The 25,534-nt window shown below is 35.8% G+C and overlaps 1 protein-coding gene across 2 annotated transcripts in view; it reads left to right on the top strand.

Moving 5' to 3' along the window:
* Positions 1-25,534, top strand: part of NDFIP2 (Nedd4 family interacting protein 2) — a 70,113-nt gene that overhangs the window by 30,333 nt on the left and 14,246 nt on the right. The window contains exons 1-4 of one of the 2 annotated variants that reach the window (XM_059143883.1): positions 2,442-2,459; positions 7,532-7,697; positions 13,390-13,523; positions 18,418-18,511. In XM_059143883.1, the coding sequence (XP_058999866.1) occupies positions 2,457-2,459; positions 7,532-7,697; positions 13,390-13,523; positions 18,418-18,511 (397 nt within the window). In that variant the 5' untranslated portion in view covers positions 2,442-2,456. Of the gene's footprint in view, positions 1-2,441; positions 2,460-7,531; positions 7,698-13,389; positions 13,524-18,417; positions 18,512-25,534 lie in introns of those variants that run through there. The other variant, XM_059143882.1, reaches the window with a different exon arrangement.

Here is a 25,534-nt window from a genome sequence, read left to right as displayed (position 1 = left end):
CCAGACAAAAAAGCAGCCTTTATAAAGCAAACCTAAAATATTGTTATATGTAACATATTTTGGTATAAAACTGCAAATATGAGGCTGAACATCTTCCTCTGATGAACTGTATAGACATTTACGGCATATATTATGGTCTTTCATACTAAATTGATGTGAGCTAGATTGTTAGATAGGAGATTTGAGAAGGTTTGTGAAGGCTGACAAGCAGTTACCTGAAGACAGACATCTTTAGATGAAAGGAAGTAATGAGAAGGCATCAATCCAGCATGCTTAAATATTTTTCTTTCCTTCTGTCCCCCTCCCCCTCCTTTTTTTGAGGACTGTGAGGTCAGGCAGGTTGTTAACAGTCTGAGTTAAGATCATAATGACCTTTTGGTAAGAAGATAGCCTTGTAGGACACATTTGTAATAAATCAATATTAGGTAAGATCCCTGAAAGCTGAATAGACTTTGAAAAAAAAAACTATTTGTAACAATTTAAGAATTAGGTCACAACATTTGTTGTTAATTAAAGAGCTGTGAATGCATTAATGAGGGTGCCCTATAGGACCCTTCAAATTGGGGTGCCTGGGTGGCTCAGTCGTTAAGTGTCCGCCTTGCTAAGGTGAGTCCAGCGTCAGGCTCTCTGCTCGGCCGGGGAGCCTGCTTCTTCCTCACCTTCTGCCCACCACTCTGCCTGCTTGTGCTCTCTCTGTGTCAAATAAATAAAATCTTAAAAACAAAACAAAACAAAAACAAACCCTTCATATTTAAAGAGGAAATCTTAGGGTCTAGTATATTTACATTGCAACTTTAGCTTATGAAAAGAAATTTAACCAGAGGGTGGCTGCTTTTGAAAATAGAACTTTATAAAATCTTTACCCCATCTGTTTAGCTTCTTTGTTCTTTGCTGGTCTTAGGGGTGTAAATATGCTCCAACTTTTTGTCCTTTAGTCTACTTAGTAACTAGCTCTTAAAGACTTCAAAGTACATAGGTTAGCAAGGTTATTCTTTCTCAAGGCTTCCAATTTTACACTGTTTGACTGGTGACCTATCTTAAAAGAATTAAAATCTTTTTAATTTTAATTAATTTTTAAATTTTAACCAAGGCTGACTTCAGATACTTTGGAGCTTTTATTTTGATAATTCTTTGCAAGGCAGATATAACCTTCATTGTGTAAAACTCTTACTGCAGCTGGGAAAACAGATTGTAAATGAATGATTACATAAATAGTTTTTGTGATAGGTACTCTAAAGAATAGGATGCTTTAAGATTACATCAGAGTCCTGTTCTACTTTTGGAAGATGGGAAAGGCTTTTGTGAGAAATTGATTTTAATATGAGATCTGAATGATAATGTATGAGTTAGCTAGGCATATAATGTGTGGTATGGAAGGGAAAGAATTGAACATATATAGCCCAGAGTTGTTTTTTTGGTATGTGATTATGTTTAATGTTTCAAGAAATGAATTAATACTAATAAGTGGATGTGTAGGTCTGAAGCTCAGAGAAACAGTCTAGTCTGGCAGTATGCATTTTGCCTTCTATTCTTTAATCATCCTGTTGTCCCATTAATTACCCCTCTCCTGATTTTTCCTTAAAAAAAAAAACACAGATATTCTTTAGTACATTTTTCAAGTGTCTATTTTTTTTGCTACAATTCCAGATTGTTATTTTTTTTTTTTTTTTTTTTTTTTTTTTTTAAAGATTTTATTTATTTATTTGACAGACAGAGATCACAAGTAGGCAGAGAGGCAGGCAGAGAGAGAGGAGGAAGCAGGCTCCCTGCTGAGCAGAGAGCCCGATGCGGGACTCGATCCCAGGACCCTGAGATCATGACCTGAGCCGAAGGCAGCGGCTTAACCCACTGAGCCACCCAGGCGCCCCAGATTGTTATTTTTAATGGAAAATTGTATATACATAAACCTAGGGGAACTATTACAATATTATGTAATATTTTATGTTGGAGAAACTTTTTATCATAGAATATAGTGCTTACCTTTATTACCTCATTGCTTCTGAGATATACCAAGATAGAAACTAGAGGTTTCATTTTTTTTGCATTTTAGGTTTATTAAAAGTTAAAAATTTCAAATTAACTTATGCTTAGTGTAAAAAATTCAAATAGTAGAGAATGATGAAGTCACTTTCTTCACCTGCAGCTCTTTGCTGTTTCTTGCTTATCTTTCCAGAAATTTGATTGCACATGTGTATTACACAAATAACATCTCTCTTATTATTTTAAACGTTCACTTACACTGTATGTACTCTTTTGCATGTTATTTTTTTAGTTGACACATTGTGAGCAGACGGTAGCAGTTTTAAAAGGAAACACCCTCCCCCCCCCCCCCCAATGAAACAACCCTTACTTACTTAAAAGTTTAGTTGTGTCATGATAAAATATCTGATGAGGCTTGGTTTTAAACTTTTTTTTTTTTTTGCAGAATTGTTCAGGTGGTGGAGCATCTGGAGCTCATGGTACTTTTTGTGGAACAGCATGAATTAATGATATTCTTTCATACTAAGAAGAAAGGTTTTACTTGCAGAAGTATGCTTATAATATGAAATATAAAGCCAAACCAGAATTCTGTACTTTCAAGAGAAGAAACGGAAAACTGGGCATGATTGCCAACTCACAGTTTTGTTTTGTTTTGTTTTTTAAATTAATAGTCATTTGTTGCTTATACATTCTTCCCTCATTGTTTATGTTTTTGCTTTATCATAAGCTAGCTCTCATTAGTGGAAAAATGTCCAGAGACAGCAAAGTTTTAGTGTAAAAATCCCTAAAATTAAGACAATTGTGTTAATGTACTTAATAGTGTGTTTATGTATATTAGGTGGACTACCGTAATTTAGTTTTATTGGTAGACAATCTAGCTTCATTTGCCAAGCAGCAGTGCTTTGTGGGAACCTGTCTTCTGAGCATATAGCTTTCAATCACTTGGCTCTCTGCAGGGATTTCTTAGCTCCTGCTATTACCTTATCCCTAGCAGCACAGTTAAGATAGCTCACTTCATTCTTGGGTGATTAAAATAGGTAGCTTGACTCTACCAGTTGATTTTATTTCAACTCGAATCTGTTTTTTCCTCTAATTCAGGTGTTAAATAAGGCAACATAGAATGATAGAGACTACCACAGGTTTTTGCTAGAGCCTTATCATCTTAGAGTTCAAAGGAGCCTTTGTGATCTATTAATATCATACAAAGGGCAAAAATCCCATTATGTAGGTTGGCCATTCAATTTTCTTGAGAATGGAAGGGGTGGAGAAAATGCTAAATCGAATGGAGCCCTGAAGTAATAGGTGTCAAGTAGGACTGTCCTGGGAGAAATAGCTCTGTGGTCATCCTAGGTATACAGCAGCCTTGAAGGAGTCATCCAAAATCTGCCTGAAGGTATTTGTTGCCTTAAAGAAAAGCTAGTGTTCTAATAATTTAAAAGATCTAGTGGGGGGGGGAAAGATCTAATTAAAATTTTAAAGATCTTTTATGGAGTTAACATTTAACTTTTTGCAACTACGAACTTTTCTTCCCAGTTTTTGTCTTTTGGTACTAAGCGTAGTCAGAATATGACAGTATACAAAATACCTCTTCACTTATTTATTTATTTATTTATTTGTTCATTCATTCATTCATTCATTCATATTTATTTATTTATTTATTTATTTGACAGACAGAGATCACAGAGAGGCAGGCAGAGAGAAAAGAGGAAGCAGGTGCTCTGCGGAGCAGAGAGCCCGATGCGGAGCTCGGTCCCAGGACCCCAGCATCATGACCTGAGCCAAAGGCAGAGGCTTTAACCCACCTAGCCACCCAGGCCCCTCCCCCCTTTTTTAAACAACCTACATTTTTTTTCCAAACACTGCTTGCTGAACAGCACTTTTTAGTACCTCCATACATTGTCATTTTGATGTATTTAGAAAATATTTAGTGAGGTCTCTAGCTTCTCAAAAGCAAAGGTTATAGTTATTAATCTTTTATCATCTTAAGATAGACTGAAGTCTACAATAAAGGAGAGCTGCCAATTAAAGGAAACCAAACTGTAGTTTACACATGGGAAGGCTGGATTTCCAGCCAGATTTAATCATAATGCTTATGGTTGTCTTACCGTTAAAAATGATTGATATACATCAAGTCAGGACTAACTACAGACACATTTAAGACAGCCCGCCCTCTTGTCATCCTTTTATCCTTCATGCTAAAAAATGGTGGCTCTGTATGCAACTTTTCATCACCCTGATTACTGTATTAAAGACATATTTTAGTATTCATATGCTCTTGCCCATGTATTTTCCAGAAGGCTCAAAAATAGAACAAGCTAGGAAGATAACTTTTGAGGTGATGTGTGGACAGGAGACAGAGCCTGGTTCAGTATTGTATATATGTAGTTCCCACCCCACTTATCTCTGCTCCCTCCCTTTGTTTTGGGCTATTTATGATAATCCTGATAGAATGTAAAATAGAACCATTGGATAGCATGAATAAGGAAAAATTTCCACAAATGGCATTAATTTGGTGGCCATGTAGTTTGATTTTAACTTTTGAATGAATTTAGTTAAAAGGCAACCAGAGTGTGTTAATTTATAGAGGCACCAAAAATATCAAAATTAAAAAGTTGAATTTTGGAAGTTCTCTGTTATAGAGGTAGAGATTATTGACTGAGTTATTGGGTTTTACTGTTGATATATGGCAAATGTTCACTGTTTATTATAATTTTGTAAAAATGAAACTGTGAAATGTGAGATAGGGCAGTTGAAATAATTTAGGGGGTGTTTTACAAGTTCCAAAGCTTTACTTCTGAGATTATATGTAAAAGTATCTGTAGTTACTCTTTTGTGTTGGTTTGTTTTTAAAGATTTTGTTTATTTATCTGAGAGAGAACATGAGCGGGAGAGCAGAGGGAGAGGGAGAAGCAGACTTCGGGTGAGCAGGGAGACCATAGCGGGGCTTGATCCCAGAACCCAGGATCACAACCTGAGCTGAAGGTAGACGCTTAACTGACTGAGCCACCCAGGTGCCCCTCTGTAATTACTCTTTTTATTGCAGTTATTTGAATACATTTTTAAAAAACATTTATTTTAGGAAGATAGCTCATGAGCACAGGGAGAGGCCGAGGTGGGGGGGAAGAGAGAGAACAAGCAGATTCTCCCCACGGAGCCCAATGGTGGGGAGGGAGGACTCCATTCCGGGACCCTGAGATCATGACTTGAGCTGAAATCAGGAGTCAGCCACTTAACCAACTGAACCAGGCGCCCCTGAAAACATTTTGAAAGGTTTTAAAAATTAGTTGGTCATTCTGGGGAGCACATTCATGTATTTGTTACCGTAGGGAGTATTTCCTATGAGGAACCAGAGGAGAGCAATTTTGTCCTACAGGATCTTTTTCCTTAGTACAGTTCATCCACATTTGCAGCATTAAGGATAGAGATGGAACAGTGGTTTCCTTTTTTTGACACCATCACTGTTAGTTGTTTAGTTGATAATGCTAACTATATATCTATACCTTACTTTTATTTGCCTTAACTTGCTCATATAACATTTTTGCTCTTTGAAGTATGATTAGAGATGACTGAGTTAGGAATTCTCCTGGGTGCTTTGTTACAGGAAACATGGAAGATGCTTGGTGACACTGAGACAGCATACAGGTAGTCAGGAGAATGCTCATGTAGTGCCAACTCAGAAAACTGTGGCAAGTAAATACAAACCTTCTAGAAAATTCACTTTATGATTGTTTGACCTTACAACTCAGTTTCTGTGATGGAATTTTATTACCTAAACCTTGGTGCTATGGGAAAAAAACCTGTCTTATTAACTTGAGAAATGATTTTAGATATGTTTATGGCAGTTCTGGTAAAATAAAATTTATGAACTCACACTATTGTTCTAGTGTGATCACTCACTAAGACATGCAAACAGCAGTGAAGTAAATTTTACTTTGTATTTATAGGCAAATGAAAGACTATTTATTGAACTGATAGCACCAAATTATAAAGCATATTGAATTAAAGGGGAAGAAGGAGGAAACTAGTATTTCCTGTGTGCTAGGTGTTAGTGCTAGATGCTTTTCAAATATTATTTTATAAGTCTGTGAGGATTTTGGCTGCATTAGAACTTAGACTTGAAGACACTGAGGCACAGAGAAGAGGTTTATCAAAGCTCCTAAAAGGCAGAGCAAGAATTTGCATGCTCTTCTTTTTTCTTTTTTCCCCCACCACATCACAAAACTCATATTTGTGTGTCTACAGATTTGGTCTGTGACAAAATTTATTTGGGGGATTATTTTTAACATGGAATTTCTTAAAGGACAAGAATAAGTTAAAAATATGAAAATTGAATAACATTGAAAGCCTGTAGTATTTCTCCAAACCAAGATTCTGGTGGATTTATAAAAATGTTTTTAAAAATTTAATAATAACTCTTTCCAAGTATATAGGATCAATTATAGTACCTTTTTAATGAGCCACTTTTTAAAGTACTGATGCTTTTGGTTGACCTACAGTTAGGTTGCCTACATGTAGTTATTATCACCGCCTAACAAATGAGCATTTAAAAGATTACTTATAAAGTAAGAAGTCTCTAACCCTACCACTTGGGTTTGATTCTTGGCCTTACCCTTTCTAGCTGTTTTGATGTCTGGCAAGTTACTGTAGGTGTCTGTACTTCGTAGGTTGTTTCCACTCCCACCCCCATTTTAACCTGTCAAACGGGGATGACGTTCTCTATTTCATAGATTTGTTGTGAGGATTAAATGAGTTAAATGATTGCAGATCCAGCATATTATCTTGCACTTCCTGAGCTTTTGATAAATTTGTTGTGTTGAAGGACATCTTCTAGGATTTTGTATACACACTGATTCATCTTGCTTTATAAGTAACTCTTTTGGTACTTGAGAATACCTCCTTTAGAGTATTTTACATTTTTGGAATGTTTATTATTATTTCATTTTATTAATTCAGGTTAGATTTTCAATTATTCTAGATACTAGTGTAATAGAAATGGTATGGTGGTTTAATTACTAGATGCTTTTTTTTCCCCAAGATTTTATATTTTATTTGACAGATCACAAGTAGGTAGAGAGGCAAGCAGAGGGGGTGGGGGAAGCAGGCTCCCCGCGGAGCAGAGAGCCCAATGCGGGGCTCCATTCCAGATTCCTGGGATCATGACCTGAACCAAAGGCAGAGGCTTTAACCCACCGAGCCACCTAGGCGCCCCAGTGCTTTACTTTTCTTTGTAGTACACAGTGATTAATATATTGTAGTCAATATTTACTGTACGATTGAATGAATTTGAATCTGTTTGTAGTCATGATTTTTTTCTTTATAAATTCTTAATTTGAACTTCCTTTTCTATTATAAAGAAACTACCAAAATCTAAATTTCTTAATGACTGCTTTAGTTTCTTTAAAGTTTTGTTCTTTTTAAATGTTATTTCACTTTGTTTTTCGCTAAAAGGTGATCCTTTGCCTGAAATAATCTTCAAAAATTTCCTTAAAATTTTAAAAAATAATAATCCGAATGACATTAATGTTTTTTTTTTTTTTCTTTGTTCTCTTAGCTTCACAATGAAGAGGATAATTCTGAGTCATCTGCTGTAGAGCAGCCATCGACTTCAGACGCAGCACTGCAGAGCGTTCAGGCTGCTCCTTCAGCATCAGTACTTGAAACGGACTCTTCTCCTCCACCTTACAGTAGTATTACTGTGGAAGTACCTACAACTTCAGGTATTATTTTTAGTATGAGACAGCGAGTAATATTTTTAGTAATTCAGTTTTTTTTTTTTTAAACTGGTATGGTTTTATTTAATTATAGAGTCTCTTAACATCTTCTAGGTTTAAGGATTTTTTTTTTCTTTTTACAAAAAACGTTTTCCAAAGGATAGTTTGTAAAATATTAACTCAGATATTACTTGTCTTATATTGTTGTTTTCAAAAAAAATTAGAAGTGTAAACTTCCTTATGCTTATTAGAATCTGTTTCCAATAGAGTGGCATATTCCTTTTGTAAGAAATAAATAAATGTGTATATATATATATTTATGTGTATAGATGCACATTATCTATAGATATATAGATATATGCATAAGTGTATGTGTGTATATATACACATATGTGTTTGTGTATACCTACCTCCATAGTTACAAAATAAGGTGTGAGTGGACATGTGGTGTGTGTGAACGGAGGTGAAGGGTATACATAAGATGACCATATATACATGGTAATAATTCCTGGACACAAGGCAGTGTTTCCTGCTTCCTACTATTCATTTTATCCTTTCTGGTCATTCTAAAGAACTACCCTTATTTATTTCTCTGGCCACAATTTATATTTTCCCAATAATGCTAAGTTAATCATCATACAATTTATTTTTTATTTTTTACTTATATTCCTGTTACATTAGTTCCAGGCATATATAGTGATTTAGAAGTTCTGTATTTTACTTAGTGCTCATGATAATAAATGTACTCTCTATTTCCTTCCTTTTCACTCATCCCTCTACTCACATCCCCTCTGTTAACCATCTTATTTATTCTCTGTGGTTAATAGTCTCTTTTTTGATTTGTGTCTGTTTTGTTTCTTAAATTCCACAGATGAGTGAAATTCTCTGATATCTTGTCTTTAACTTATTTATGTTAGCATTGTACAGTCTAGCTCTATCCATGTTGTTGCATATGGCAAGATTTCATTCTTTTTTAAAACACTGAGTGATAATTTCATTGTGTGTGTGTGTGTGTGTATCTTCTTTATCCACTATATAATTTGACTATTGTAAATAATGTTACAGTCAATACAGGGGTGCATATATTCTTTCGAATTGATGTTTTCCTATTCTTTGGGTAAATATCCAGTCATGTGATTACTGGATTGGGTAGTCTCTCTCTCTCTCTTTTTTTAAGATTTTATTTATTTATTTGAAAGGAAAAGAGAGCATAAGCACAGGGGAAGCAGCAGAGGGAGAGGAGGAAGCAGGCTCGGCACTGAACAGGGAGCCCAATGTGGGGCTCAATCCCAGGAACCTGAGATCATGACCTGAGCCCAAGGCAGATGCTTAACTGTCTGAGCCACCCAGGTGGCCCAGGGTAGTTCCATTTTTAATTTTTTTAATCTCCATATTGCACTAGTTTTCATTGCCCCCAGCAGTGCATGATGGTTCCTTATTCTCCACATCCTCACCAACACTTGTTTCTTTCTTTTTTTTTTTTTTTAAAGATTTTATTTATTTATTTGACAGAGATCACAAGTAGGCAGAGAGGCAGGCAGAGAGAGAGAGAGAGAGAGAGAGAGAGGGAAGCAGGCTTCCTGCGGAGCAGAGAGCCCGATGTGGGGCTCGATCCCAGGACCCTGAGATCATGACCCGGGCCGAAGGCAGCAGCCCAAACCACTGAACCACCCAGGCGCCCCACCAACACTTGTTTCTTAAAGTTAATCATTATATAATTAAAAAATATTTAAAATATGGTTTTGTATACTATTATAAGTAATCTCTAAATATTTTATATGTTCATTATGAAACATTTTTTAAACCTGTTATAAAAAAATGCTTTAATGTTAAAAAACCCTTCACTAGAGTATTTCATCTTTCTTATTTCTTTTTTTTTTTTTACTTTCTTATTTCTTATTTTGTAATTAATACCATTATTTCTCTTAAAATCATCCCAGCCTTTTTTGGTTACTGTTGTTTTATCTAGATCATAAAGGTTGTGTAAAAAGACCAAACCATTTACTTTTTTCCTTTATAATATTATGTAGTTACTGAAAATCATCTTCTGTATGAAGGTATTCTCACTAATAAATTAGCAGATGCTTACTCCATTTATTTGTATATAATGTTTATTTGATCACTATGCTTATTTAGTGCCCAGTATGACAGTTTTTTTCGTTGTTGTTGTTGTTGTTTTTAAGATTTTTATTTATTTGTTAGAGAGAGAGAGAGAGATACAGAGCGCAAGCACAAGCAGACACAGTGGCAGGCTAGAGGCAGAGGGAGAAGCAGGCTCCATGCCGAGCAAGGAGCCCGATGTGGGACTCGATCCCAGGACGCTGGGATCATGACCTAAGCCGAAGGCAGCCGCTTAACCAACTGAGCCACCCAGGCGTCCCAGTATGACAGTTTTTATATTGATTTATAGCAGTTTTATTTGTCTTAAAATTTAATAGTTGTATTGGTGCTTGCTAAAATTTATAACGGGCTAAATTTTCTTCATTATTCTTCAAGTTTCCAGAATACAGTTCAGTGAATTTTCTACCCTTAAACAAACAAACAAAAAAACCCAAACTATTGGTAGTCTTGAAGAAAGAAAATAGAAAATTAGTATTTTCGCTGATGCCGATCTGTGTTTAAATGATGGAAGATGATAAGATTGAAATTGTAATTTTTTTGTTGTGGTCACCATTGCCTCTGCTGTGTAACAAACCAAATGAAGTACAGTATCAACCATTCGGTTTTTGTGGTGGGCTAGGCTCAGTTATGGAATTTTCTCCCAGGATCTCATGTGATTATCATCTTTCGGTGACCTGGAGCTCAAGTCACCTTAATGGCTTCCTTATGAACGTATTTGGCAGCTGATGCAGGCTTTAGCTAGGTCATCAGATGCAACTGTTGGCTAGAACACCTCTGTGTGGCCTCTTATTGTGGCCTGCACTTCCTCACTGAATGGAGGCTGGGTTCCAAGAATAAGCATTTTGAAAGCCAGAGAGAAGCTGTATCACCTGCTTTGGCATTGCTTCAAAAGTCACATAGTATCACATCTGCCAGGTTTGGTTTGTTAGAAGTGAGTCACTAAGTTTTATCTTTATTCAAGACAGTTGAGGAATTAGTCTCGACCTCTTGGTGGGAAGAGTTTCAAAGAATAGAGTAAGTTTCAGCGCTGTCACAGCTGCCTACTGTCTTTCCCTCCAATGCCAGACCATTCCCTTTGTCATTCTTCTTCATTTCCGGAAATGGCTCCAGGAGGCCAGAAACCGTGGAGTCATCTTTTTGGGACTATATCCAAAATTGTATGTTTGTTTTCTCCTGTAATTTTTTATGTAATTAAATATGTTATTAATAGATTTCTGTAAGCCAGTCAACTTCTGTATTCCTAGAATAAATTGTCACTGTGTTCTAATGTCTTCTGTATTTAGATTTGTTAATATTTTTTAGAAGCTTTGCCGTTTTATTATGGGATCTTTATGTACTATCCTTATCATTTTAGTATTAATATTGTGGAAGCAACATAGCATGAATTGAGAAGCTTCTCATTTTTCTTTGCTCTAGAATAGTTTTGAAAATGAAGCGTGCCGTTTTTAAAGGTTAGATAATTTTCACTTGTAAGATGAGTGGAGCCTGCTACCTACCTGGGTGTTCAGTTATTCTTATAATCAGTGTTATTCCTGGTCCCAGAATTTTATTTTTACATCTGTACTAAAATGACTGTAATTGAGCACAAGAAAGTCATTCTAGAAGTTTGCGTCTCTTTAATGAAAACCATTGATACTAATTTTCAGCTTCTCTTAGTGTTGTATTTGAAGCATCGGCAGGACCAATTTTCAGTGATTATTTATGTTTTTCAGTAGGTCACTTTCTGACTGGTTTTATAGATCCGAGCAACATCAGTAATAATAGTTGACATTTGTATAATGCTTTACAGTTTACAGAGTCCTCTTAAATACTCTTAAATTCTGTCATATAATAGCAAGTAATAGTCTTGCTGGCTCAGATTTATGGATGAGAAAGTAGAGCTTCATAAAGTGCTTAAGTGATTTGCTTGGGGTCATACAACTTAAGGAGCTGGGACTGGAGCTCCTCAGATGTTAAGTTTTCTCCTTGAGAACCACTGCCGTAAAGGGTAGACAGAAAATAAGTGGAATTAAGCAGTGAAAACTAAAGCAGTAGTAAAACAGTGCTCCTTCCCCAGTTTCATCTGTTACTGGATAGGATATTTTTGTCTGTTGTGGGAGTTAAAACTTTTTGAAAACTCACATAACTGTTGTTAATGTAAAAGATCTCTCTTCTTGGATAATGTATGTCATTGTTCCAGTTTTTAAATTTCTAATTTTAATGTTAGTGCCTTAAAATTCATAACCATTGCTTTCACTTAAATTTTCTTCTATTTTAGTCTTCAGACCTAAAGAAATCTGTTTACTTGACTGTGTGTTGTGTTTTTACATCTGAATAACCAGTCATTTCTAAGAGTTTATGATTCTTATGCCTTTTTGGTGGATAACGTTCAGTATTATACTGCTACTAGCATTGGAATAAAAGTTGCCCAGCTTCAGATCCTTCGCTCTTATTGATAGCATTTAAAAATTTTATTTTAAAGTCTATATCCATTACAATACAATAGGAAAAGTATTGCTAGAATGAAGTGTGTTTTTGCGTTGGAAATGCAAGAAATTCTGATGGAGAAAATGTATAAATACTATAGTTACAATAAGGAAATCACAGAAGTGATGTCAGACATTATAGTATGAACTACTATGAGAACTTACCTGTTTTTCATGACAGTGATTCTAGCATAAGTCTAATCAGTTTATTGACCTGTATGTTTCATTTTACTTGTACTGCTCAATTTGGTGATAAGTAATGCAGGTGGGATTTTTTTTTGTTTTTTTGTTTTGTTTTGTTTTTAATTAGCAGTCTATACTTACTCTACTGTGCTATATTTCTGGAGATCATATTTCAAAAATAGTTTAAAAGTTGGGGAGGGGGAGAAATTCTTCATACAAAACTAGATAGATATAGGGAAGAATGGGAAGGGAGGACAAGAGTAAAAAGGAGCTAAAAATACTCAGTTTTTGTTTTGTTTTGTTTTTAGCGAAAATAAATATTGAATTTGCTGAAGAGATTCAGGCAGTTTCTAAAACTGACGTAGAAAAATGAACCTCACGTGTTATCAGAACAGATACTGGCATTCAGGAAATCCCTGGGTTCTGCTACTTAATGGTTGTGCAATACTGGGCAGATTACTTCTTTGGACCTCAGAGTTGCTAAGATTAATGTATATAGCAGTAGTATATTACATGGTTAGTACTATGTAAATGTTGTTATTCCTGATACTTTTGCTTTTTGGGCTATGAGATTATGAGCAAGTAAATTAAATTCCTTTAGCATAGCAGTGGGTACAGAGGATGCCCATATGTGGTGAGTTTCTCATTTCCCTTGTACGCACATTTTTAGAATTTCCATTCTTGATATTTTTGTTTTGTATATCAGCCTGCAGGTGATAGCTATCAGTCTTTTCCCTTTATAGTAAATATGGGGCTAAACTACCATATACGTTGTAGTAGTAATTTATGTTACGTAGCTTATAAAATAGGACTACAAAAAGCAGTAATAGTCTTTAGTGGCCTGTTGCAAGTTATTAAATTACATTTTTGGCTGTAAACATTTTATGAAGTAGTTTAATGGTTGTCCTTTTTTTCATCCCTTTCTTCAGATACAGAAGTTTACAGTGAGTTTTATCCTGTGCCACCTCCCTACAGTGTCGCTACCTCCCTTCCTACATACGATGAAGCTGAGAAGGCCAAAGCTGCTGCCATGGCAGCCGCAGCAGCAGAGACAGCCCAGAGAGTAAGGCAACTGATGGCTTCCTTTCGAGAATATTGTTTTTAGTGATTCTTAGTACCTTTAGTAGTGTTAAAAATAGTTCTCTGAGTTTGAGAGTGTGCACGTATTGTTATTTAGTATCTTCTCTATTCCTATTTATGTGTGTCGTTATTTTTTGGTGAAATTGGCACTGTCCTATCCATTCCTTTACCTTATTTCTGTTTCTGTTTATTTCTGTTTCTACTGATCTTTCTTTGTAGCCCATCTTAATTTGTGGGACTCCTCATCCTTATCTGTACCAGGACATTTTCCAAGTCTTGATTTCTCTCCTTTCATGTGCTTTCACCGCCCCCCCATCCTCTGACTCGTTCACTCTAGATGCTCCACCCCATCGACCTCTTCTCTGTTGAACTCCTTATCTCCCTCCTCATATAGTTTAGATTCTGTGATCCCTAATTAAAATCATAAATAATCTTTTTTCCCTACTTATTTGTATGTATTAGAGCCAGTCTGGTGTAACTCCACGAATGAGTTCAGCGTTAGGTTAAAAATCACAGAGAAATAAGTTACAAGTTTTCAAATTACGTTTGTCAGCTCACTGTGTGTGTGTGTGTGTGTGTGTGTCCTTTTACACATCCCACCCTAGAATTTTAGAACGATGGTCAAGGATTCCACCCGTCCTACTTTCTCTTACTGTCTTGGTAGTAGAGTCAGTGATGAATACGTGTATATTCTCGTTCTGGTAAAAGGAGTGACTGTCTCAGGAGTGGAGAACCAGTGAGACACATCCATGCTGTTCTATGGTCAGAGAATAGATGGAAGTTATTTACATTTTATTTATTTATTTTAAATGATTTTATTTATTTACTTGGGGATAAGAGGCCACAGAGGAAGAGAGGGAGAAGCAGACTCCCTGCTGAGCAGAGAGCCCGAGGATGGGCTCCATCCCAGGACCCTGGGATTATGACCTGAGCTGAAGGCAGATGCTTAACCGACTGAGCCACCCAGGCCCCCATTATTTACATTTTAGTGTGGCTGCAAGCAGGGCTAGAGTTTGTTGCCTTTTTTTCTTGCTTCAGACTTTTTAGAGATATTTCATATTCCTGGGTTCATCCCATGTTGTTTAAGAAAAGACACCAAAAAATCACTTTACACAAACAACTAGAATCAGGTGAGGGACAAAAGGAGAGAAAGGTGATTCTATGTAAAGCATTCTTCTTCTGCCATTAGGCCAGAGCCCAGCGAGCAGATTATCTGATAGGTGAGCGTTTTTTCCTGAATGGGTTTTTTTCATCAGTACATCCCTTTCCATGACTGTTCCCACTCGCATATTCCAACACACAGTTAAATGTCAACATAAATAGCTTTGGGCACGTAAGTAAGGACAGTAAGCCTCAAATTTATTATTTATGCCATTTCCCTCGGAGGGTGAAAGTAAGTCTTTGTTAAGACAGTGGCATAAAATATAACTCCGTCAATAAAGATTTTTGATACTTGGAGGAGAGAATCAGGGAGAAAGAATAGATCCGTAGTGTGGAGTTTCTGTCAAAATCAGTTTTAGGTTGCTTCGCACATACATGGTTGTACATGCATTATTTGCATGCATGCACTGTCCATGAACGAGAAGAGCATAACTCCTTTTCTCAGGGAGTGTCTCCCTGGAGACCTTGGAAATGGCAAATGTCCTTAAAAGGATGCTACTTGACCTTGGGACATCTACTGCCCTAACTTCCACACTATAGAACTCTGAAGAGAAAGAAGCAAGCATTGTCTTGCTTTCTGCTTTGGGAAAAGCACGAGGGTGATTTACCTTTTGGAGAGAAAACTCTGAAATATTTCTACTCCAACCTTTCATTGTCATCATTTCTAGTGTCTTGTTTTTAGAAAGTAATATGATCCCAGTCTGAAATGGAACATGTCCAGAAGAAAAATTTTCCGTTTTCAACTGCTTCTGATATCATTGTAATGCCAGCTTTTGAAGATTGTGGAAAATTTCATGGAAAGCAAAATATAATTGAACAGAAGAGACTTATTTATAAAGACTCTTAAATTCATCAGTTTCTAATGCAATGCTCCAGCACCCTCTTTTTGGCAAAAGTATGGGTTTCTATACCTGATTCAGATAGAAAACTGGTCCGATTAGCATTTGAGTATGTATTTGGTTGTAAATGAATCTCACCTTTCTTAAATCCATGCTCATTGGGAGAATACAGGTAGTAGCCAGGAGACTTGGGAACAACACTGTTTTCTACTATTTCCTGTTTCTGGTGTGCAGGATTGCATGCAAATTATGGGATGATTAAATAGATTTACAGATATGAACTCTTTTTTAAGAAGATTTATTTATTAGAAGCACGTGCACTAGTGCGAACTTGCACTAGAGTGGGAGGAGGGGCAGAGGGAGAGACTCTTCAAGCAGATTCCTCCCTGAGATCAGGACCCTGAGATCATGACCTGAGCAAGAGGCAGATGCTTAACCGACTGAGCCACCCAGGCACCCCAAACCCATTATTTTCTAATGGTCACTACACATGCCCACATCTCTCTTCTGGGGAATGACACTCTTCCAAAGCTGTCTGCAATGTAAATAGCCTTGAAAAGATAGTACAAAAGAAGGGTGGCCAAAGATGTATACCTCAAAGATGTATGGAAATATTAAGGACTCGTAGAGATTATCTCCTGACTAGAGCCCACTATTGATGGGCATTTAGATTGTGTCTAATCTTTGCTCTTAATATTATTGCTGCAGGGCACCTGGATGGCTTACTCTGTTAAGAAAGAGTCTTACTCTTGATTCCGGCTCAGGTCATCATCTCAGGAATGTATCAAGCTCTGTCGGGCTCTGTACTAGGCATGGAGTCTGCTTAGGATTCTCTCTCTCTCTAAAAAAAGCGAGCAAATCCAAAAAACATTGCTGCAATGAATTATCTTTAATACATCATTTCTTGTAAGTGGGAATATATTTTATATTTGTACAGTATATTTCAAGAGCTGGAATCATTGGGTGTGTACATTTTTTTCTTTTTCTTTTTGAGTTTTTACTTAAATTCTAGTTAACATATACTGCAATATTAATTCCAGGTATACTTCTTAGTAATTCAACATTTATATACAAAACCTGGTGCTCTTCACAAGCTCACTCCTTAATCCCCATCACTTTTTTAACCCCCTTCCCCTCTGGTAACCATCAGTTTGTGCTCTATAGTTGAGTCTGTTTCTTGGTTTGCCCCCCCACCACCTTTTTAACCCCTATTGATCATTTGTTTTGTTTCTTAAATTCCACATATGAGTGAAATCATGTGGTATTTGTCTTTCTTTGACTTATTTTGCTTAGCATAATACTATCTAGCTCCTTCCATGTCATTGCATATGGCAAGATTTCATTTTTTTTTTAATGGCTAAGTAATATTTTACCATATATATATACCACATCTTTATTCATTCATCATTTGATGAACACTCAGGCAGTTTCCATAATTTGGCTATTGTAGATAATGCTGGTGTAAACATTGAGGCGCATGTATCCCTTTTGAATTAGTATTGTTGTATTCTTTGGGTAAATACCTAGGAGAGCAGTTGCTGGGTTGTTAGGGTAGTTTTATTTTTAACTTCTTCCTCCATACGGTTTTCCAGAGTGGTTGCAGTAGTTCTCACGAACATTGCAGGAGGGTTCCTTGCCAGTACCCATTGCATCTTGTGTTGTTGATTTTAGCCATTCTGACAGGTGTGAGGTGATATTTAGTGTAGTTTTCAGGAAATCTCGATGATGAATGGCGTTGGGCATCTTTTCATGTATCTGTTGGCCATCGGATATCCTCTTTGAAAAATGTCTGTTCGTGTCCTCTGTTCATTTTTTAATTGCATTATTGATTCTTGGGGTGTTGAGTTTTTAAGTTCTTGTATGTTTTGGATACTAACCCTTTATCAGATAAGTCATTTGCAAATATCTCTTACCATTCCATAGGTTGCCTTTTAGTTTTTTCAATTGTTTGCTTCACTGTACAGAAGCTTTTTATTTTGATGAAATCCCAGTAACTTATTTTTGCTTTTGTTTCTCTCGCCTCAGGAGACACATGTAGTAACAAGTTGTTACAGTTGATGTTAAGGAGGTTACTTCCAGTGTTCTCCTCTAGGATTTTAATGGTTTCCTATCTCATATTTAGGTCTTTAATCTGTTTTGAATTTTATTTTGTGATTGCTGTAAGAAGGTGATCCACTTTCATTCTTTTGCATGTTGCTGTCCCCGTTTTCCCAACACCATTTGTTAAAGAGACTGTCTTTTTCCCACTGGATATTCTTTCCTACATTGTTGAAGATTAATTTGCCATATAGTTGTGGGTTGTACTTTTTTTTTTTTTTAAGATTTTATTGATTTATTTGAACAGAGAGAGAGAGAGATCACAAGTAGGCAGAGAGGCAGCAGAGAGAGAGGGGAAGCAGGCTCCCTGCGGAGCAGAGAGCCCGATGTGGGGCTTGATCCCAGGATCCTGAGATCATGACCTGAGCCGAAGGCAGAGGCTGTAACCCACTGAGCCACCCAGGCGCCCTACATATTTTTGATAAATATTGCCAAATTGCCAGCCATAGAGATCAATCATACCAGTGTAGATTACACCACTGATTATGAAAATTCCTCTTTCCCGTTCAATGCAAGTATGTCAGTCACATCTTTCTTGATAAAATTTTCATTAATCTAATGTTCAGTTTTTATCTTTGTTTTCTTTTAAAGTTATTCAAGTGAGCTCATGAAAATTATTTGCTAATGTTTTTGAATACAACTTTGTGCCAGACGTACTAATTGTATCATTTTGTCTGTACAAGTTGAGAATATCTGATTTTATTTCAGTTCTAATCTTTATACTTAATAAAGTTATAATTAGTTTTTTAGTGGGCTCTTCTAATGTTATGTGTTTTACAGATTCAGGAGGAAGAGTGTCAACCAAGAGATGACTTTAGTGATGCAGACCAGCTCAGAGTGGGTAATGATGGGATTTTCATGCTGGCATTTTTCAGTAAGTGATTTTTCATTTCCAGATTGTTTTTTTTTTGCATATACTAGCTGTGTGTGTATTTAAAGTAACCTAGTGAAGAAAGGCAAATACTGTTATTGTGTGTTTACTTTGTTTAAAATATAAATTGTTCCTGAGAAAGAACTATGTGGTCATATGATGCAATAAAAATCCTAGTATTTAGTATACTTATAGCTGTGTATTGTGGTCATAATGCTAGATGCTGACTCTGTGGAATTATGTAAGTATGTTTCAGCTAAATATGTTTTTGCATGAGAAGTATTTCATATCCATGCAGTGATGTAGAAGCATACAGAATGAAACTATAAATTTTGCTTTTGGAGCAAAGGACTTCCATTTGAGTGTCTTTAAGCAGGAAGGAGGGTTGGAAAAGGAAATATTCTGGGTAGCTGGAACAGTGTGATTTGAGACACAAAAGAATGCAAACATATCTTCTTTGGGGGAGTGGTAAGGAATTAGAAGATCAGAAACCTAGGTATGATTATTTTAACGTGTTGCAGAATTCTTAAATACCTGAATTTGTAAAATGGACTTTATACTTTGAAGGCAGACTGTGTTACAGTCTTTTATTTCAGCTCGTAACACAGGGATTGGCAGATAGTATACTTAGTATATAATATTATGACACTTGAATTGTTTAATTGCTAAAATTAAGTTTTTGAAATCCAGTATTTATAGAAGTAAATTTATTACACTAGATATGATAAATTTCTGTCCTCAATCTGGTTAAATGATCAAGCACTCATAGAATGTTGATTTAACTCATTTTAGTATAAAATTTATTTTGGTAATAAAAGTGAGAAATTACTTATTTAAAGTACTTTAAAAATAGAAAATAAGGAAAATACGTATCTTGAGTTGAGTTACTTTTATGTCTGGGTAATCATTAATTTTTCTTTTTGAAAGGCTTTCTTGCTTCTTTTCCTTCTTCCATTTCATCTGCTGAAGTACTAAAGTAGATAACCACTCAGAAGTGGGTCAGTGAGTGGGAAAGCAGTTACATTTTTCTCTTCAAATTTAATGTTATGTGTGGCCACCAGCTAATGTATATACAGTATTTAAATCTTGTTTCTTTAGTTAAAATTTGTAGTTAGATATGATGTACCTGTAGGTACCATGGAAGGGAAATGAATACTTTGACTACAAATAACTATTGTTTTGTACTATTAATCTAGTAAATGTTAATTTTGTTCTTCGTTTTAGTTGAACAGGTAAACCTTTATTATTAGTAACAGTCTTCCCACATACTTTGTTTGTAAAAAGATTAGCGTAAATACTAATCCTTTCGATGGTTATGTCTTTTAAAAATCTTAATTAGAAAAGGAAATTTAAATTTATTGTACTATATGTAGCATAAATACCTGTTTCTTAGGTATAAAAATGTGATTTGATAACATCTATATGACTCAGAGCTTAGTGATTATTTCTCTATTTCTATATTTCACTTCTACTATCTTCTTTTTAACCTTTTTTTTTCTTTAGATTTGAAAACATTTTGATGATAAAAACAGTCTTGCAAATGTTTGGTAACCTGCATACTTAGTTGCCTTTAGTTTTGACCTCTGGTGGTATATTAATGTAAATACATATTTATATTTCATATATTTAAATTACCTGCTTTTTCTATGTTTTTACTAAGTGATGTCTTTATAACTTTTTTTATGCTCCATATTCTACAAATACTGCACCATAATTATAAATTATTTTCAGGCTTCATTTCCTCATATATTTTTTTCTGGTAGGTTGTAGCCTAGTGTTTGAGCTTATTTGCTTTGATAAGCATAGATTTATTTGTAGTCACTACCATCTAGTGGCTGTTCTTCAAATTGCGGCTTGTTATGTTTTTCATGCTTCTTCAGCTATCTAATAGCTATTATTTAGATTCTGTTTTCTATTTCTGTGGTTCAGAAATATATTTTATTTTTAAAATTTTATTAAGTTTTTAAATTTAATTTCAGTACAGTTAATATATGGTGCTGTATTAGTTTCAGGTGTACAATGTAATGTAGCAACTCAGTAGTTTCGCATATTGCTCAGTGCTCAGCACGGTAAGTGTACTTAGTCCTCTTCACCTATTTCACCCATCCCCCCTCCCAACTCCCCTCCAGTAACCATCAGTTTGTTCTCTTATGGTCTGTTTCTTGGCTTATCCCCTCCCCGCTCCTTTTTTTTGACTTTGCTTGTTTTGTTTCTTAAATTCCACATACAGGTGAAATTGTATGGTATATTTGTCTTTCTCTGACTTATTTTACCTGGCTCCATCCATGTTGTTGCAGACGGCAAGATTTCATTCTTTTTTATGGCTGAATAATACCACTTTGTGTGGTGGTGGTGGTGGTGGTGGTGGTGGTGTGTGTGTTTGTGTGTATGGGTGTTACACACTTCTTCATTCATCTATGAATGAACCCTAGGGGCTGTTTCCATAATTAGGCTATTGTAAATAAGGAGTAAACATAGGGGTGCATATATTCTTTTGAACTGGTGTTTTCTTATTCTTGGGGTAAATACCCAGTAGTGTGATTATTTCATTATAGGGTAGTTCCATTTTTCACTTTTTGAGGAACGTCCATACTGTTTTCCACAGTGACTGTACCAGTTTGCGTTCCCACTGACACCGTGTGAGGGTCACTTTTTCTCCATATCCTCATGAATACTTCTTGTCAGAAACATTTTCTTTAACATGGTTTATAACTTAAACAGTTCAAGTGATATAAGTTGTGTGAATAAAACTGCAGTGAATATCAATAAAAATATTTCAGATCAGAACTTTTTGATGGTTTAATTCTTCCCTTTTCTCTTACATCATCCACATTTCAGTCTCTTACCACATGTAATCCTAAGAAGTTTACACATAAATTTAGTAAAATAATAGCATGTTGATGTTCAGAAAATGTAAAGAAAGAAATATATTGTATTCTTGATAATTTTTGCTTCTCATAATTCCTTAAAGTGTCAGAGCAGAATGCCCTATCTATGCGTAATCTGCTTGTATCTGATCTTATTTTTAAAAGTTTTTAAGAAAATGGAATGGGAGTCAATTATTTGTTAGTTAAAAGCTAGAAATTAAGATTTAGTCCATTGGATAATTGATAGTCTGTGGAAATGACTTTGAACTCTAATGCTTAAAAATGTAATGGACTCTGTTCAGAAAACTTTTCTTGTAAGGTTTAGCCTTTTGTACCATGTGTGAATCTTCATATATGTGTGTTATGGTAAAAATTAGTTAGCTATTATTTATATTATTTATGTAATACATATAGTAAAAATTAATTGGCATTATTCCCTTTTTATTTTTTTAAAGATGTCTCAATTTATTTGAGAGAGAACATAAGTGGGGAAGGGGCTAGTAGGAGAGGGACAGAGAGAATCTTAAGCAGACTCCCTGCTGAGCACGGAGCTCCACATGGGGCTAGATCCCACAACCCCTAAGACAAGAACCTGAGCCAAAATCACAAGACAAGACATCTTACTGACTGAGCATCCCAGGCACCCCCATTATCTCCTTTTAGACTCGAGGGACACACAGTTAAAGACATATTAAATTGTTGTAATTTTAAAAGGAATTAGAATATTGTTTTAAAATGTGAATTCCGAATTGTAAGAAATTGCCAAACTGTCTTACCAAAGTGATTGTACCACTCTGCATTCCCACCAGCGGTGAGTTTCTGTTGCTCTGATTCTCATTAGCATGAGGTATTGACAATTTTTAAAATTTTAGCTGTTATAATGGATATGTGGTAATAGCTCATTGTGGTTCAATTTGCATTTCCCCAAGGATTGATGATATTGAGCATCTGTATTCATTAATAAGCAGTTTTGAGCACCTACTATGGACAAGTCATGAAACTTACAGTTCTTAAAGAGGTTATCTGGGCATTACACATACTGAAAAACAGTACATTGATTACTTGTTCTGTCCAGATAAAGCTATATTTAGGTGATGTTGTATATGGTAAGTGAATCCAGAAAGGGAAAAGTATAGGGCACCTGGGTTGCTCAGTCAGTTAAGCCTCAGCTTTTGGGTTAGCTCATGATCCCAAGGTCCTGGGGTCAAGCCCACATCAGGTTCCCTTCTCAGTAGGGAGTCTGCTTCTTCTCTCCCTCTGTCCTTCCCCAGCTTGTGCACACACACACATTCTCTCTTTCTCTCAAATAAATAAATAAAAATCTTTAAAAAATTGTAATTATACCTTAAGAAAGTCATATAATATTTGTAAATTATTAAAGTTTCTTTGTTTATAAGAAAAAATTTGTTTTGGTCTTCTCATTGCTTATAATTTAGCTGAAATGTCTTAAAGCTAAAAAATGTTAGCTTGTCTTTCTTAATGACTTAATTTCCCCTCTAAATGAGGGGAATCGCTTGAGGTTAAGAGAGAAATTTACCGGTATGCAGTTCAGAATTAAGTTTAGTGAAATTGATTCCTTGTCTAGGAACTTACTGTCTTTGAAACTTGGTGCATTTATATGTATTGAGTATTTTTCTGTGATTGAAGAAATCAGTGCTCGTTGTTAGTATTATATGTATATTCATTTATGATTTTCATTTGTTTATTTTCAAAACAAATACCAGATTTTTAAAAATGTAAAACTTTTTAAACTTTTTATCCTTAAATTAAAACAGGAAAAATTTGCAAAAATAATAGTTGCCATGTAACTTTCGTGTGGATTTCTAAAGTGTTAACATTTTATGTAATGTCAGTGCAATGATCAACATTAGGAAATTAACATTATGAAATAGTACTAACTAGTTTACAGACCTTATTTGGTTTTTACCAGTTGTTCCATTGGTGTCCTTTTTATAGTCCAGGATTATATATTGTATTTCATTGCCATTTTGCTCTAGTCTGGCCTTAGTCTGCTCTTAATTGAAAAGTTTGTTAGTCTTACTTTGTTTCGTATGACTTTGATTCTTTTGGAGAATATGGGCCAGTTGTTTTGTTCAATGTCTCTCAATTTGGATTTACCTAATATTTCCTCGTGATTAAACTGAGGTTATGCATTTCTTCTTTCCTCCTTGCCACCGCCGTCTTCTTTTTCTCCTCTTCCCCCCTCCCCCTCCCTCTCCCTCCTCCTCCCTCCTCCTCCTACCCTTCTCTCTCTCTCCCTCTTTTTTTTTTTTTTTTTAAAGAATACCATAGAAATGATCTGCCCTTCTCAGTGCATCATATCAGGAGGCAGTGATCTGGTTATGTCTTGTTGATGGTGATGTCAGTTCTCATCAGGTTAAGGTGGTGTCTGCCAGCTTCATTATAAAGTTTTCCCCTTTGTAATTAATAAGTATCTTGTGGCTTTTGTAAATTTAAAAGTAAAGTCTTATTAAAGAATAAACTGTAGGGACGCCTGGGTGGCTCAGTTGGTTAAGCAGCTGCCTTCAGCTCAGGTCATGATCCCAGCGTCCTGGGATCGAGTCCCACATCAGGCTCCTTGCTTGGCGGGGAGCCTGCTTCTCCCTCTGCCTCTGCCTGCCATTCTGTCTGCCTGTGCTCGCTCTCTCCCTCTCTCTCTCTGACAATTAAATAAAATCTTAAAAAAAAAAAAAAAAAAAAAAGAATAAACTGTAGCATTTAATACTGCCTTCTAGGTTATCCTGCTGCACTCTTTCTGTAGATGGGTGGTATAATAAAAAGATCACTGGCTATGAGAGTGAAAGACTTGGATGCTTCTGTCTTACCTATAGCTCTTGCTTTGTGAGTTATGTGGTACTTTACTGTTCTAAGTCTCCTGTTAGTGGAATTAATTTTGACCTTGCTCTTAAAAGACTAATGTGAGGATCAGTTAAGTTAAAATATGTGGAATGTCATAAATTACACATTGCTGTTAGGTTAAGGTAGTAGTAATGTTCTCCTTCCCTGTCCTTACTTGAGCATTCACCTTTTAGAAAGAAGGGAAGCCTTCCTTCAAATCTCGTTAACCTGTCTGACTCACTTTCTTATAAAGAAGTGCACTGGGAAGGTGAATGTGGAAAGTGTAATTGGAGTAACACTAAGCATTCTTTTCACCAACTTTTCTGAGTTAGTTGCCCTGCTTCCTGCTGCTTGCTACCGCAACTTTTTCTAAGGAATATAGGCTATATAAGTCTATATAAGTCTTTTGCTTCTTTGGATTCCATGTTGGGCCTTGCTGTGTGGGGAATAGATACCTTACATCTTTTAAGCTTCCGAATTTGTCTTAGGTTTCCAGGGAAACGTGGCATGAATGAGGTACAGCTAAGAGAAAAGTGTTCTTGTCTTTTTTTCTAGGCATGTATACGTTTGCTTGCCTCTACTATGTTGTTCCTAATTTTATGGATTTTACACACTAAAAGTTTATCATACATTTATTAAATTATTTTTTGCCAACTCAGGCATGTCATAGAGGATTTAGAATTGAATGTTTCTGCCCTTTCTATATTTTAAAGACCTGTGCAGCTCTGCTTGCTATCTTACAGGCCAAGGGGCATAAAAAGTGAAGCTATCTGTGCTTCAGTAGGTACCAGCGTCACCATTTTCCCAGTGTTTAAGCCAGGTGCAGAATACATAATGTTATGTATTAGTCTCTTAGAGCTGTCATGACAAATACCACCAACTGGATGGTTTAAACAGTGGAAATTTATTTTTTCACAGTTCTGGAGACTAGAAGTCCAAGATCAAAGTGCTGGAAAATTTGATTTCTGGTGAGGGCTTTCTTTCTGGCTTGTGGACAGCTGTCTTATTCCATGTCCTCACATTGTCTCTTTTCTACATGTGGGTGGAGAGAGTGCTCTCTACATGTGGGTGTCTCTTCTCTTCCTATGAGCACACCAGTCCTAGTGGATTAGGGCTCTACCTTTACAACCTTAATTATCTTCCTGAAGGCCCTGTTTCTAAATACAGTCACACTAGAGGTTAGAGCTTCAGTCTCTGAATTTTGAGGAGATACAGTTCGGTCCATAACACATTATATCACATGAACACAGCTTCTAGGAATCCATATTCCTATCAGAGAGCATTCCTATCACAATGACTCGGTAGGCACTTTTTTGTTCTT

The sequence above is a fragment of the Mustela lutreola genome, chromosome 13 (assembly GCF_030435805.1).
Source record: "Mustela lutreola isolate mMusLut2 chromosome 13, mMusLut2.pri, whole genome shotgun sequence".
NCBI lineage: Eukaryota > Metazoa > Chordata > Mammalia > Carnivora > Mustelidae > Mustela > Mustela lutreola.
The sequence above is the reverse complement of the archived record's forward strand: the minus strand, read 5'-3'. Positions and strand labels throughout refer to the sequence as shown.